The sequence below is a fragment of the Peromyscus californicus genome, unplaced genomic scaffold, assembly GCF_007827085.1.
Source record: "Peromyscus californicus insignis strain IS unplaced genomic scaffold, ASM782708v3 Scaffold_5__1_contigs__length_169319896, whole genome shotgun sequence".
NCBI classification, from domain to species: Eukaryota; Metazoa; Chordata; class Mammalia; order Rodentia; family Cricetidae; genus Peromyscus; species Peromyscus californicus.
This window is the reverse complement of record NW_026294573.1, coordinates 84,709,125-84,726,291: the sequence shown is the minus strand read 5'-3', so window position 1 is coordinate 84,726,291 and position 17,167 is coordinate 84,709,125. Positions and strand designations below refer to the sequence as shown.

Here is a 17,167-nt window from a genome sequence, read left to right as displayed (position 1 = left end):
TGGACCAGGAGAAAACCTCTGGATGACACATCCTTGTGGAAGGGAACTCTGGCCTGCCTGGCCTCATCCTGTTCTAATCTCTTCTTGCCATCTCTCTTCCTGACAGGCTCACCCATCTCTGTAGGGCAAGATGAGGTGACATCAGAGCCTAGAGCCTTTGTCTCCAGAGCTCAGCCCACACTGTCTGAGTGTGCTTTTACATAACAGGCCATGGACCTATGTCAGGAATGGAACTTGCATCACCCCACTTGCCCATCCCTTTTACCTCCTCAAGTTGACTGCAGGTGTTCAGCAGTCCCCTCCCAACACTGACTACAGATTGAGAACCAAGACCCAGAATTAAAAATGAGGTCAACTCATCTTTTAGGCATGAATGACATGATACCTAAAGGCATACACAACTTATGGAGTCTCACAAAAATAGTTCATTTTAAAAATCAGAATTATAAATAACAATGGATATATAATGATATGATGTGTGTGTGTGTTTGACAATGAAATCTGAACATATAAATATATATCTCTACCTAAAGACCTCCTGAGCCAAAAACAAAACCCAAACCACATCCCACAAAAATCTATGTTGTAAGTATGGATGAGAAAGGCTTTGCCAAAGATCCGTAGCACATTGACAGCAAACCAGAACCCAGGTTTTCATTTATTGTCTTCAAGTCACAAAAGTTTTCCTTGTATTTCCAAGGAAAGCCATGAAAAATTACTTCACCATCGTCTGCTGACAAAATGCACACCAGAGAGAGTTATGCACCTAAGTTGTGTTACTATTTTCAACAATCCAATTTAATGACTATGTTGTCAACCTCTCATTCTATAGACAGAGAACCTGTAGACCAGGACAGAAGAGGCTTCTGCACTGGTATAAAGACACTCATGGCTATCTCTACTCTAAGGCTCTCCATACAGGACTGTAAAGACCCAAATCTGGTTTCCCCATAAGCATATTCATCGTTCATTTGCTCATCTATTCAACAAACGTTTATTGGGACTTATGCCCTAGGCACCATGTGGAAGGCTCTAGATGCAGAGTGGTGATAGACATGCATTGTGTGCCCTCATGAACTCATAGTGCAGTTCCAGAGAAGATATCTGAAACAGATCACAGGATTAGTACTGATCATTGCTATGGAGAAGTAAGACAAGAACCAAAGAACATAGCAGCAAAGACTCAGGAGTGAGAGAATCCACCCAATGGTACTTTGTATAATAGAAAGCAGATCAAGTGCTCATAGCTGCTGCCGAAAGATGCCCAAGGTCTAAGGTTGGCTACATCTGTGACAAGATAAAAGATAGCAGGTGCTCTCATATGTGCATATACTGGTCGTGTAGACTCATGACAAATGAAAATCTAGTGGAAGAAATAATACTGTTTAGTTGTCTAGATCAGAAGGACGTAAGGCAGAGGAAATAGAGTAATGTTTCTAGCTAAAGGGAACAGTGTGGACCAAAGAGAGGGGCATAATAAGAGTCTGCCTCCACCATCAGAAATAAGATGAGGCCAATGCTTTTATGCAAACTAAAGGATGGTGCTAATGTGAGGGAATCAGGGAAAGGCTTGCACATATTGCAGAATTGTGGAAAATATGACATGACTATGAATCTAACAATACTCTACAGATTATATCACAATGAGAGTAAACTACCAGAGCATAGGCTAGATAAGAAAGAACTAATAATGGCAAAGATAACGTATTAAGAATTAACTACATGCTTCCTTATGCCCAATGTCACTAACCCTATACAGTCAGTAACAGTATGATTACTTTTCAAAATAAGAACAGCAAAGTTCACATAAGTGTTACAGTGTTCCTAATCTCAAGGTGTATGGTGGCAGAACTGAGATCTGGAATCACCACTCAGCCCCATCTTAGAAAAAATGAACATCATTTTGTCCTGTGGACTTTCAAGCCTGCAGATAGAACATTGTGTCCATATAACTACATATAGATCATTCTTCCAATGGGAATGTGTGGAGTACCTACTAGTCACTATTGTTTTGTCAAATAATATAGGATGTATCATTTCAAATTTCAAATGTACACACACACACACACACACACACACACACACAGAGAGAGAGAGAGAGAGAGAGAGAGAGAGAGAGAGAGAGAGAGAGAGAGAGAGCAGGGGTGGAACATCAGGTGTGGAACATCCAAGAAAAACTAAACTATTATCAGAGTAAAACTGGGAGAAAAATCTCCATTTTAGGATGTCTTTCCTTCCACAACAATTCAGAGGAGAATCATTGTCTTGGTATATGTAATATTTAGAATATAATATTGTTAGTGGTGTTATCATTGATATGTCTATTTGGTTTTGTTTGTATGGACATATGAAATTGGCTCCTGAGCATATTAGCTACACTTATGTCTTCTCTTTTCACCAGTTCCCATCCCTTTTTTTGTGGTTTCCCTATGTGCTTTTGTTCTTCTGTGCCCTCCCATACACAGAGGATGATACTTAGTTCTTAAGTACTTATTTGACACCAAACACTTTAAGTGTTCTATGAACAGTGTCTTATTTCAGCCCTCTAACCAGAGTTGCATTGAAGTCATGTCAAAGTCAGAGATTCGCAGATCTGTGTTTGCTCCCAAATAGAGCTTTTAATCACTGGACAATCCACTGTGCTATCACTCAAGCAAACACGCTCATGTGCTCTCATTGATTTCCTCTGTGATGCATGCATGCATATCAGCATCAGTCAGTTCTTTCTACTTGCTAGTCCTTGTCCTGAGCCTGAGGTCATCAAGAGTATGCACCATGGAGCTACCTTTGCCCTGTGTTCATTTGCTGCAATGATCCTACCTGGACCAATGTAGAATCTCCAAAACAGAAAGAACCCCTCTTTGTTTCTGAAATAGCTTCTTGTCTAGTTCAGTGGATGATGTCTACTGTGTTTAAACTAGAATGCGCATACCTCCCTCTTCAAATTTAATCTCTATTCCTTTAGATTTATATAAATTAGTGCATAAATATGTTTAACAGTTAACAGTGCAAAGGAAGATGGTGCTGATATCAGTGAGAACGTTCCTAGTCACTAAGGAAAGTGTCTTGAGGCAGTAGATACAAACAGAGGGCATCTGTGTGCTGACTTGGGTTTTAGGATTCAGGTTCTGGTTCTGTTCATCACAGAATGTATGACAACAGACAATTCGTACCACCTTTGGATCCTCACTTTTCTCGTTCGTATAAAGCACATTATCTCCATTTTGTCTCCTTCAGAGACTGTTGAGAAAAGTAAAGGAAATAAGTGAGATGCTCCAGAGACTTCAATCTTAAAGAAACTTCATATTCTTCTGTGTTATTATAACCACCAGGACATATAATCAGAGTGTGGAAATTTAAAAATTACAAGAAAAATAAATATTCAACTGATTGTAAGAGAATTCTTATGTTATCCATAGAACATGTAGTACATGAGTTAAGTCCTAGTCATTAAATGTCAAATGACCTTGATCATCACTGCAACCATCTTGAAACTCAATTTCCTCACTGATGGAGGGACAGTAGAACTTACCTTACGGTGCAGTAGTAATTGTTCAAGAAGATGACATATTGGAAGCTTCCGGTCGTGTACATTGTACATCATAATTAGTGGCCATATTTATTTCTAGGTGTACATAGCTATGTCTAGAATTCTGGAGATATTTTGAACAGAACATGTAATAGTAAAAGAATTTCCTAATTGCATTTTATCACCTTTGTTTGTATCTATTTTGCATCAATATATGGACCAGCTGTATCAGTAGGAATCATCTTATCTTAGCTAGAGGGTTCATGCTGTTCCTTGCCATACCCCATGCTCCAAATATCTAACCATGTTCTGACACAATGGACACTACAAGAATATATGATGAATGAACTGTTGAACAAATTCATACATCAGATGAAACTTAGAGATGTTAATTTGGGAAATTGTAGACATCACAGACAATACTAATCAACATTCTCAGACATCTCTAAGTCTGACTGGGGATAAACGGCACTCAATAGCTATGAGAGGTGAGAGGTCTTAGAAATCAGAACATGGATCACTGGGTTGAAAGAAAAGGGGTTACTTAGGATCTGTCTAGGAGAGTGCTGAGGCATGCTTGATGGTGTCTAGGCCTCTTTGGGTGCTAGGGAATTCTTTGATTTTAGAAATGTGAAGGGTCACTTGTTGAGATGTTATACAGGTGATTTAGTATGGCATTGAGTGGTAAATGGGTTAATGGTAAAAACTAGTCAGGCAATCTCCCCCATGACTCTACATGATACCACAGTGAAGAGTGAAGAAGGGACTGCCATGAAAGATGAGGACTGCAGGAGCCATCTGTCCCATTTCCTCAGAAATGATACTGTCCTCAGGGCATAATGAGTGAGTATAGAGAGAAGTTTCTCAAGTTATCAAGATGAACAGAGGTAGAGTCTCCATGATCGAACCATTGCCAACACCAGCCAGTATCTGATTTAAGCTGTGCAGCCTTTGAGGGTGGATGAAATGGAAAGGCACTCCACCCCAAACTCCCACTCTTCTTCCTTCTCTTTCCTCCTGTCTTCTTCCACTCTCCTCCATTTCTTTTTCTAAGTGCATATATATTACTTTCATTCACAGTGTATGACAAAGAGGACAATGACTTGTTTCTCTGTTACAGACAATAATGACAGAAAGAAATAGGGCAGAAGAGAACAGAAGGGAAGCATAATCCAATTCTGAGGGAAAATAGCTTTACTTTGAATATCAATAAACCATGTAGCCACATTTATTGCATACTACGCAAGTGCAGATTTTCAGTCTCAGTCCATTCTATCCTGGGTGTGAAGTACTGGTTATACCACTTTACATATGAGGAAACTTGAAGGAGCAGGAGTGGGGGTGGAGGGCAAGGAAAGGGAGGTGTTGCCTGAGGCTACACTGCTAACAAGGAGCAGAGCTGAGGTTTGAACAGACCAGTCTGACGACACTACAGATGTTTTAGCACTTATTATGTTGCCAGTGGCTATGTGCCAAGTCCTGACAAGTTCGTTATCTCCTTAGTTCCTTCTATAACTGTCAAAAGAAGATGGGTTATTCCCACTCTATAGATGAGTACTAAAGCGAGGGAGGTGTCTTCTAGAATTCCTGAGTTGCTTCACTGGAAAAATTGAAATCAGATTTGTCGGTCTGTTAAACCCTGTACTTCTTCCTCTGCCTCTGTCTCTCTGTCTCTCTGTCTCTGTCTCTGTCTCTCTCTCTCTCTCTCTCTGTCTCTCTCTCTCTCTCTCTCTCTCTCTCTCTCTCTCTCTCTCTCTCTGTGTGTGTGTGTGTGTGTGTGTGTGTGTGTACCTTAGTCAATGTTCTATTGGTATGAAGAGATTCTATGACAAGGGCCACTCTTATAAAGGAAAGCATGTCATCGGGGCTTGCTTGCATTTTCAGATGTTTTGTCCATTGACATCATGGCAGGAAGTATGGCAGTATGCAGGCAGACACGGTGCTGAAGAGTAGCTGAGAGATACATCTGGATCCACAGGCAGCAGACAGAGAGAAAGACACTGGGCCTGCCTTGAGCATTTGAAACCCCCAAGCCCACCCCCAGTGACACACTTCCTCCAATAAGGACACACTCCAACAAGACCATACCTCCTAATCCCTGTCAATTAGTGCCACTCCCTAACGATGAAGCATTCAAATCTATGAGCCTGTGGAGGCCATTCTTATTCAAACCAACACACACTCATGTATGTGTGGGGGTGTGATGTGAGCATATGTTTTTGTGCAGGTGTGCATAATCATATGCTAGTGCACATGTGTGAAGGTACATGCAAAGGCCAGAGGATGATGTCTTCCTTACCAGCCCTCCACTTTGTGTATTGAGTCAAGGTCTCTTGATAAACCTGAAATTCACCATTTCAGTTAGACTGGCTGGTCAGCATGCTCTGGAGATTTGTCCATCCCCATGCACCCTCCCTCCCGGTGCTATCATTCAGATGGACACTTCCCATGCCAGGCTTTACATGGACTGGGGATCCAAACTCAGGTCCTCATATTTATTCATGGAACACTATATTCACTGAGCCATCACTCCAGCCCCAAATGCTGACCTTTCTTTTTTTTTTTTTTTCTTTTTTTTGTACAGACTGATTTTAGGAGCAAAGAATTCGGGCTGGAAGGTCAAGGGAAGAGGGAATTTTGAGTTTTATTTGAGCTTCCAGAAGCACTTTGTCAATCCAAATCTATCACATAGGCCCATGTATAAAGACTTTTAAGTCTTAGATGTGTCCTTCTCATATTTGCCTCACTCACATCTAGATTGTTTAAAGTAGTTTTCAAGGAAGTATGTATTCATTCATCTCCTTTACCATTCCAAAGATACCTGTGAAGCAAGTGAACTGCACAAGATTAAAAACTTTCATCCCTAGAGGACAGGTGGAAGAACCCAGACTCAGAGAGCTTCATTTAAGGTCATACCACTTAATGAAACTGATAAGCTGGTTCATGTGGTCATGAGACACTCAAAAATGGTTTCTAGCATGAAAAAAAAAAAGAGTCTGGGCGGGAAAGCATACGCAGGTGACATCGACTATGCCAATCCGACTGCTTCCTGCAACCCTGCTTCTATCAGAATGCAAACATTACTGACTCATAGGAAACTTCACCTGAGCGAGTCTTGACCATGTGACTGAAGCTACATTTGGTGTTTTTTCTTCTCTGACAAAAATGCCCTTTGGTACCATGTCAGCTTTCTCTGAATGTCTGGTGGTTCTGAATCCTTCAGGTCATTTTGGGGTCCTCCCCTGAATAAACCTAGTGCAGGGAGCATGGGTATACTTAACCCAAATCTGTCTGTTTTAATTCCTCTCTTCTGGAGAGATAAAAGCTTTCCATAGGATTGCTCTGTCAAGCATTGCTCTATGGTTCTGATACTAGCGACTAAATAATGGAAAACAAAACAAAACAAAAGAGAACCAGTGTCAACCTTTGGCTTTTAATTTTTTTAGCATCCTTTAAGAAACCAGATTGTTGACCTAAATTCCCTCTGTCATTCCTACATCCTCTTACCTCTGCTTGCTTTTTCCTGTCAGATTCCCATAGATCACGGATATTATAACATGGGAGACCTGCATCTGCCTCTCCTACTTATGAACTTAAATTTCCCACAGTAGATAATCATGCTGGAGTATCTGAAAAATTATGGTCCTAGAATCCAGGGTCTAGGAAATTAGAGGGACCCTTATCTGCTGTGGCCCTCTCATCAGGAGAGGGATTGAGGAAGCTCGGAAAATAAATGGCTTAACCAGTGATGTACAGCAGAGTAGAGCACAGTGCGTCACATATGCTGAGGGTGATTCCCATGCAGGAAAGTATCCTAGCATCCATTTTAGCCTCAGAGTCAGATAGACAGGAGTCAAAATGGTGTCACTCTCAGACCCTAGCATGGATTCTTGGGACACCACTTATGGTCTTATGGCACCTATGGCATGTTAATAAAGATTTTACAGAATCATAAGCGCTTAACATAGAGATTGTCACATAGACATTTTCAAAACCTGTTATTATCATTATTTATTTGCAACTGCTATTTTTTTTTAACAGGGAGAAATATCCTGAGTAGATTTTTCTTTTTCTTATATGGATACTCCCCAAAGGAGAAAAATGAATAAACAATATTAGCTGAGTATGCAGTACCATGGCTGGCTAATTCTCCTCCCTAACCAGTGGCAAATGTAAGCGCTAACATCGTACCGTGTTAAGGATCCAAGAAGAGAACAGTGTAGAAAAATTGAGACAGCGCTGAGGTCACCCCCAGCTATGGAGGAATGGAACTGGACACTCTGGCACTTAAATTCCAATAATTACTATTGCTTAGATCTATGTGACTTTGGGAAGGGGCCTTAACTTCTCTGAACCTCAACTTTTCTCACTGGTAAATACATAGCAGCTATTGTACAAGGCTGGCATGAACATTCTAAGAGATACTGTGATGCTGAAGCAGCTACCCATGTGCCCAATGCAAAGCAGGTGCTTCAGGAAAGTCAATCCTCACAGAAGCACAGAAGCTTGCCTTTCTCTGCGCATGGAGACTACAGCACCCATCTTTGGCTCCTCCTAGTAGACCGTGCTCTGCTCGAAATAGGAAGAGAGGAAATTGGGACACTATGTCATAGCAAGAGAAGGATTGTGAACTGAGTACAAGGCAGTGGGAGATGGACAAGAGTTTAGAAAATCCCAGTGGGAGTGTTTGGAAAGCATGCTGAATGGTAGCACAATGGTCTGCTATGGTTTCCCTGGCAGGGGCTCAGAGCCTGCATGACTGAAACAACATGCATTTCCTTTCTTACAATTCTGAAGACTACAAGTCTGAAATGCAAGTCTGCCTGGGGTTATTTCCTCTCTCCAGCTTTTAGCTGGCTGTCCTCTCTGTGTCTCTGTGTGGTCTTTCCTCCGTGTACATATGTTCCCCCAATGTCTTCTCCTATGGACACCAGCCATTGGTCTTGACCTTATGATGACATAGCTGCTATATGCTTGCCTCTTTAAAGACCCTGCAACCAAACGCAGTCGTTCTCTGAACTTCTAGGTGATATGACTTCAACATTTACATCTTAAGGTGTCACAAATAGTCAGTTCAAAACAAATGAGAAGATGAGAGGCAGTCAAATTATGAGAGAAACCTCCAAAGGAAAAAAAAAGTCAAGTGTAGACATGGAAGCTGAGACAACCCTGGGTCTGAAATGAACATGCAGAGAGGCTGCTGGCAATGGAAGTCTGGAAACTGGAGGACAAGCTCAAGAAAACATACCAGACTTTAAATCGACAGATGCCTGTGCAGATGTTAAATCCCAATAGAATGGGATAAGTACAACAGATTGTTAGAAGTAGAGAACTGCTTTCTGATTCTAGTTTTAGGTCTAGGCAAAAGAGTGGCACAAGGCTCAGCCTTCTGGCTTGCTTTTCAGCTCAGCTTGCTGGTGCTGGCAGTGTAGCGTTTGTACAAGTATTCTTGGAGGAGGCCAGGCCTTAAGACAATCTACAATAGAATGTTTGATGTTTGGCACTTGAGGAAGTGACATGATTACAAACCTGGGTCTCAGAATCCCATAGGTCTAAATTCAGCAATGTTGTCCTAAACTTCCTGTTCTTGAGCTTCAATTTACTCTGAAGAGTGTACAGATACTGACAGCTTTATGGGGAAGGTTAAATGAGAAACTTAACGTAGAGCCCTTGATATTCAGTAATTCTTGCGTAAGAGTAACATGTTTATCAGAGAAAAGAGAAATAGAGATGTACACCCCCTAGAGTAGAATCTTTAAAATGATTCGTAAAAGGTGTCCCATATCCCAGAGCATTCTCCCAAGTCAAGGCTTTAGAGCACTCTTTGCAGGTCTCCTGCTTTCAGGCTTTCCTGCCAGGTGTGAGTGTAAGTGGAGAGGTGAAAATATGGAAGGGTGAGAAGGGGTCAGTGAGATGGTTCAGCAGGTAAAGGCACTTGCTGCTCAAGGCTGACCCCGTGAGTCTGATTCCTGAACCCTCATGAGGATGGAGGGAGAGAAGCAACTTCACAAAGTTGTCCTCAGACATCCACATGTGGAGCAGAGCACATGTGTGCCCCCACATAGTAAGAAATAAAATAAAATGGAAGCAGAGGTATGTCGAGATTCTAGAACATCTGAAGCCCTTGGCTTATCAAAATTAGCTGCATATAGACCAGGGCATATAAAATGGCAGCAGACTAATATTCTGGAGACCAGTTCCTTAACAGGAGGCCCAAGGATGGGCCCTCTCCTGGAGTTGTGACTCATTCTCTGTCCCTCTCAGCAATGTTTCCAGGTACCTCACTGGCCTGCAAAAGGACTCTTGAAGTCACTTTCATTGTCTGGATTTGTAGGCTTATAACATTAAGCAGGTGTATGCTTATTATATGTAGATTATATGCAGAATTGTATTTGGCCTTCTGCCTTGTCATACAGGGATATGTCCACTGAGACTATCCTCTAACTCCACACAGATGGCTAGCTTAAGACAGACTTTCACCATTTTTTAAAACTATGTCTCTATCTCACTAAAAAAATGTGAGAAAGGATAGTGTGGAGTTATGTGAGGACTCCTGGGTTCCCCAGAAGACTCTGTTTTGTGCCCTGCAGGAAGTGACCCAGAAGAGAGGGAATCTAAGCATGAAAGGCTTGAGAACGACGTAAGGCATCCAGTTCAAATCAACACGTACTTTTGAGTACTGTCTGCATACAAGGGACCATTCTAACAGGGAGCAAAAGGGCTCTTAAAATGTAGCAGAGAATCCTTTCATCTCAACACCCGCCCCCCACTTACAGAAAAGGGGAATGAGCCCCAGCAGCATAAAGAGAGTGCTATGACTCGTCCCAGAGAAGGTTACCTGGCACACCAAGCCAGATCCCTAGTGCCAAGGCTTGGTTCTGGGCTGTTATATGGTGATATATGTTATATGCTTCCCATCCAGTCTCTTGGAAGGTGACTCCAATTAAGATATTTTTTTCACATAGACATTGACTCCCATTCCCATGTCTGTACCTCATTCCTAGGAAGCTCAGTGATTTCCTTTCAACAACTTACACTCCAGGTAAATATTTCCATCTGAACTTCTGAAGCCCCTGCTTCAAGGCTCTCACTTCTTTTAATACCGTTCCTCCTGGAGCCACTGAAAACCACTCTTTGCCCTTCCTCCCTGCCTCTAGAGCAAGCCACCTCTTCCTATACACCTCTCTATGGCAGCATCAGGTAGCCTGGACCAGATTCCCAGCCCCAAGAAGGTGCTGAACTGGGGCAACCCTACAGATGTGTAAACATTTTACTTCAGTAACAAAGCAGGCTTCTTCCCAAAAGCAACAGGAAAAGCAGAGACCAAGAGCTCTTGGCAAAATAAAAGGGGAACAAGGGAGAGAGAGAGAGAATGAGATTGCATCCTGTTTCCTATTAGATGAAACTTCGTTTTCTTTTTATAGAAGACTAAGGGAGGAATTAAGTGGATGAGAGGGAGATACTGAGATAAGGGGCAAGGGGGACACAAATGGGATGGCTTTAGGAACCTCTGATCCCACTGACATTCTAAGTGGACAGCAAGACATAAGCTCTGGAGCAATTCTTTCCAAATATGAAGACAGTTCTTTGTCTTTGGAGGGAGTCAGTGGGGAATTAAATTTTAATATGTAGTCTCTTAATATTGTCTAGGCTGGTGAAAATATAGGATTTCTAAGAGGTTGTTGAGCCTTCATGATCTATCTTAACATATCAGGCAAGATGATTTCAAGATACCCCCTTTTATTGGTGAAATTATTAAGGCCACTCCACGTAGTTAAAAGGAGATTTATTTAATGGCGTAACTTACAAATTAAGGAATAGGTAGGTCGCGGGGTCTGGGGAAGGTGTATCACAGTCCAGCGGTGTTCTCTGGAGCTCTGCTTGGTCCACCTCTCCAGTCCAGGGTCCCGCAACAGAGAGAGCGCCCGCCGATCCAGATCTCGGTCCCCCGGCGCCTCCCTTGGCCCCGCCTTGTAGGCGTGACAGTTGCCGAAGTCTCAATGGGGGTTGGAACTTCCAGATCAAAGCTGGAATGGCTACCCACTACACCCTTTCTCTGTCCACTTTGTATTTTGTTTCCTCTTATTTCCTACTCTTTCATTTTTAATTTACTCCCAGTCCCTTCAGCATCTTAAAAACCAACTCTTGTTTGGATAGCCTGTGTATATCAAGAATATTATATCCATTATGTCTTTCAAGTAGGACAGCATATTTAAAAAGAGATACAGATGAGGGAATCAGGGTCCACAGAGATGAAGTGATTTTGTCCCAGACATATGGCCTGTAATTTCTGTCATCATGAGTCAAAACAGGTTACTCTGGGCCCAAAGTTCCTCCCCCTTCCTTCACAGTAGAAACACATCTGTCCTCTGACTTTCTTTGTCCTTTAGAAACTGAGACATAAATTAGTGCCTTCAATTCTGTGTGTCTTTAAAACCCCTTCCTTTTTACATACTCCATTTTGAATTATATATGCCTGTGCTCATTCATGGGATGCATCCTGAGCGCCTACTGTAATGAGAGGCTAGACAGGTTACAGACATAAGCAAACTGGTCACTACTCTCAAGAACCATCCAGTCTAGTAGAGAAGAGACAAGGAGATGGATAGAGGCAGCTCCAGAGTGAGAGATTCGACGTTGTTTTCTGAAAGCAAAATGAATCCAGTAGAGAGAATTCTACTCTCTCTGTGACCCCTACTCACAGAGCTATCAGGAAGTGCCCCCCCCCGGAAGAAGTGCTTTGTGTCAGTCACGAGGAAGCCTGTAATAAATAAAATCAGCCATGGACTAACTGTGTGATACAAAACTTCATGCAAATAAGAGCCAGAGGTGCTTACTACACTGCCAATGTCACCCAGACTGTAGAAGTGGAATGACTGTGTTAGGGTACTCTGTCCACTGCCTGCAAAGGTTTCGAGTGGGAAGAAAGAAGTGGGTGGGCTTAGATCCTCTGCCAAAATGCTGGCCATGTCAGATGCTAACATAGACATTTGCACAGATGCTAATGCCCCAGTGCCCACAAAGGGAAAAAAGACTGTGTGGGCCTCCTCTATTGATTTTGCTGGATATTCTCCATGTTCATTTGATGAGTATTAATGGCAGATGCACAGTCAGAGTTACGGTGACCGCACCTATTCTCCAGGGAGAGTAGGGACTGTCCTTCCAAAATGAGCATCCTTTATTCATTCTTGTTTCCTTTTCTTTCTCCTCTCACCTGGCTTCATACAGCATCTGACACTTAAAATACACAGTAATTAGAAAATCCTCTTCATCATCCAGAAGCTTTGCCTGTGCCAAGGTACAGTGGGTATATTGCAGAAAGGCTGGGGGATGGGGGACTGGTGAGTACAAAGATAATCAGATACATGGAGAATCTGTCCAGCAGCTTATTGGAGTTTCCAGATCTCTAGAAAGGGATGTCTGTCTTTAAATGTCCTTAAAGATCAACTGAAACTCGTGATAACTACCTCCAACTTTCCTTGGTAGATGATGAAGTCCAAATCCCTGGTAATGTTAGTGTTGGAAATGTTATGCAACTTGCATATGAGACAGTTAATTCCAAGGTCATATAGAGCTAGGATCCACTTACCAACCAGCTGACCTCATACTCATCTTTTCACTTCCTTTAATTTCCATGTTCACCATTGCTTAAATGAGAAATTTAATATCACTGCTCTGGATGTTATGTGTTCAATAAGCTAATGCATATGAAGACCTTAGCATGATGCCTTGCCTGTTATAAAGACTTTAGCATGATGCCTTGCCTGTTATACAGACTTAGACTTTATACTTGATTACAGTTAAAAGGGCATATACATATGTGTGAGTACACACACACACACACACACACACACACAACAGAGAAGAGAATGTTAGATAAAGAGCATTGGGTTCTTGGGAGATTTGTAAGTGATCCTGTATAACTCCATTAATGTCATCTGTTCTCTGTGTCTCAGTTTTCTCACTACTGCCAGAGTTGAAAGAGTTGGAGGCTATGATCTTCAGAAATCTTTCCAGTTCAGCTATTCACTGTCTGCCTTCTCTTTAGAATTCATGCTGGGGCTAGCTAAGACTCATAGGAGAGACAGAAGCACTGGCTTCCTAGCCCTTGACTTTTACTCTTCTAGGGCAATCTTTCCCACAATTCCATGGTATAGATCATTCAATGACTGTTAATGGCAGTTGTACACTCAAAATTATGGTGATGGTCCTAGAGACAGCCCTTCTAAATAAGAATCTTCCTTATCATCTCCCACTGATTTTCTATCACCTTTTATATTACCCTTCACTTAAAATCATCTCCTAAATTGAAAATATACTTTCCTAAATAACAGCTTTGTAAAACCAATGGTTTTTAGGTTTTATTATCGTTGGTATTTTTGGTTTTGGGCTTTGTTCTGTTTTTTATTTTTTGAATGATGAAATACTCATTCTTCTAACAGAAACATTCCGACATACTCCATATTCAAAATAACAAAAGTAAAACCTTCACTTGCCATGCGGTATTGACAAATCCAACTCCCTTGCCCTGTCAGTTCCTCTAGCCCTTACCTTGCACTTGGGGTGGTCCCAGAGGCTACATTAGTAGCAGGCAGGGTTGTCATAGAACTTTTTGAGAACAACTATTTTAAATTATTCTGATGTGAATTTTATCAGAGAAAAATAACTTACTTGCACTTACTTCCATGCTTTATTTATTCATCTTTCTCTTTTGGGACCACATAGGGCTGTATGACAAATGTTCTTATACCTCGCGTGACCGAGGATGGGTCGTGGGCATTCACACCATCAGTGATCAAGGCAACAGAGACCCACGGTACTTTTTCTCCTTGAAGACAGACCGGGCCAGGAAAGTGACCACCATCGATGCTCATCGCAGCTACCTCCCAGGCCAGTGGGTATACCTAGCTGCTACCTACGATGGGCGACTGATGAAGCTCTATATGAACGGTGCCCAGGTGGCGACCTCTGGGGAGCAAGTTGGTGGCATATTCAGTCCACTGTCCCAGAAGTGTAAAGTGCTCATGTTAGGGGGCAGTGCTCAAAATCACAACTTCCGGGGCAACATTGAGCACTTCAGTCTATGGAAGATAGCCAGGACACAGCGAGAGATACTGTCTGACATGGAAACCCATGGCCTCCACACCCCTCTACCTCAGCTCCTCCTCCAGGAGAACTGGGACAATGTGAAGCGCACTTGGTCTGCCATGAAGGATGGCAACAGCCCCCACGTGGAATTCAGCAATGCCCACAGCTTCCTGTTGGACACTAGTTTAGAGCCCCCTCTTTGTGGGCAGACGCTATGTGACAACACAGAAGTCATCTCCAGTTATAACCAGCTCCCAAGTTTCCGTCGACCCAAGGTGGTGCGCTATCGTGTGGTCAACATCCATGATGACGATCATGAGAACCCGACTGTGAGCCAGCAGCAGATTGATTTTCAGCACCAGCAGCTGGCTGAGGCCTTCCAGCACTATAACATCTCCTGGGAGCTGGAGGTGCTGGAGATAAACAGCTCTTCTCTGCGTCACCGCCTCATCCTAGCCAACTGTGACATCAGCAAGATCGGCGATGAAAAGTGTGACCCTGAATGCAACCATACACTGACTGGCCATGATGGCGGGGACTGCCGCCAGCTGCGCTATCCCGCATTCATGAAGAAGCAGCAGAACGGTGTTTGTGACATGGACTGCAACTACGAAAGGTTTAATTTCGATGGTGGAGAGTGCTGTGACCCAGACATCACTGATGTCACTAAGACATGCTTTGATCCTGACTCTCCACACAGGTAAGATGTTCCTGGGCAGATGTCTGGTTGAGAACTGATTGTTATGTTCTTATTTCATAGATAAGACAGCTAAGTTTCCTAGAGGTTTGTGACATTTTTCCAATTCATGCAGCAGGCTTGTGATCAAGACAAGTCTAATATTAAGGTAATCAAGGGGGACTATATACATGTGTAGTCCTTTATAAGACTACATACTGAGTGCTTACTATTGACCACGAAGAAGGACTCAAAACCCTGTCCTCTCAAGGAGCTCAGGGTTTAAATTGGGCATCATGCACTGCATGCAAATAGCTGTTGTACTATATATGGTAGTGTTGGTTATATCTGTGCCAACCAATCCAGTAGCTTTAGGCCATAGGCTACTATTAAAATTTAACTTAGTTAAGAGTAAATAAAATTACTTTTGTTTATTTTATATTTTTATTTGTTATTTTACATTTACATTTTTATTTATTACTTTTATTTTATTTATAAATAAATAAAACCAGTAGCACCTGATGATTCAAGCCTATAATCTCAACTACTTACAAAATAGAGACAGGAAGATTTTAGTTCAAGGACTGATTGGGTTACAGAATGAGTTCAGGGTCAGTCTAGGCAAGCGTGTAAGATCTTATGTCAAAATAAAAAGAGGGGTAGGTTTATAGCTCAGTGGTAGAACACTTTCCTAGCTAGTATGAAGCTCTAGATTCAGTCTTTAGCAAAACACACACACACACACACACACACACACACACACACACACACACACACACATGCTCACACACGTATACATACGTGCATATGGAAATAAAAGCTAGTTTCTTTGTTACTCAGTTGCTACATGGGGTTTGTGACTGTCATGCTGCACAAAACGATACAGAAATCTTCCACAGTCTGTGGGTATGGAGCTGGTATATCTAAGGTCATTTAGGAGCAGACACCTTGGGTTCAGATCCCAGTTCCTCCCTCGGAGACCTCTTAGAGGCTCTTTGTGCATCTGTAAAATGGAAGTGATAATTTTTCGAGTTTGCAGAGGTCAGAGAGAAGGTATACAAAATGCCATCTCTCCATCAGTGGCCAGAACATTACTAGCTCTCAATAAATAAATTTATCTAAGGACAGGGGGAGTGGTATTCAGAGTCTACCACTCAAATCATGTGCCTGGAGCCTTGAATGTATCCTGGGGAGTTCTTAGGGACAGGTAGAATTCCACCAAGGTCTTCAAAAGCAGGCATAATGCGAAGCACAACCAAGGAACTCCAGAAATCTAACATGCAATTTGAGAGCTATGGATAATAAATATGCACTATACTTAGTAATCATGCTAAAAAATAAAGCGAACAAACAAACAAACAAAAACAAGTTTGTAGTTTTTCTAGCCACAACCAAAAGGTAGCTATTTGAAATAATGGATATGATTGTTATTTTCACTATGGTAACCTCTTTTCTATCCGCTTGTATCCCATCACAACATGTTTTAAATCTTAAATACATAAAACAATAATTCTTTTCCACAACACCAAAAAGAATAGAAGGTACTGGAGAGATGGCTTGATGGATAAGCATGCTTGTTTTGAAAGCAGAATGACCTGAGTTCAAATCCCCAGCATTCATGTAGATGTCACACATAGTCATGCATGCCTGTAATGCTTGCCATAGAGGGCGGAGACAGGCAAGTTCTGGGAGCTCTCTAGTCAGGCAGCCTAGTGAAATGGTAAGCTTCTGGATCAGTGAGAGAGAGTGTGTCAAAGAACAGGGTGGAGGATAATGGAGTAAAAGACTAGACATTATCCCTGTTTTCTGCTTGTCCGCACACACACACACACACACACACACACACACACACACACACACACACACGCAGAGTG

At 42.1% G+C, this 17,167-nt stretch overlaps 1 protein-coding gene across 1 annotated transcript in view; it reads left to right on the top strand.

Annotated features, from left to right (window-relative positions):
• Pappa (pappalysin 1) overlaps positions 1-17,167 on the top strand; it is a 246,389-nt gene that overhangs the window by 19,993 nt on the left and 209,229 nt on the right. Inside the window, exon 2 of the mRNA XM_052717315.1 lies at positions 14,255-15,317. Within this exon, the coding sequence (XP_052573275.1) occupies positions 14,255-15,317 (1,063 nt within the window). The remainder of the gene's footprint in view (positions 1-14,254; positions 15,318-17,167) is intronic.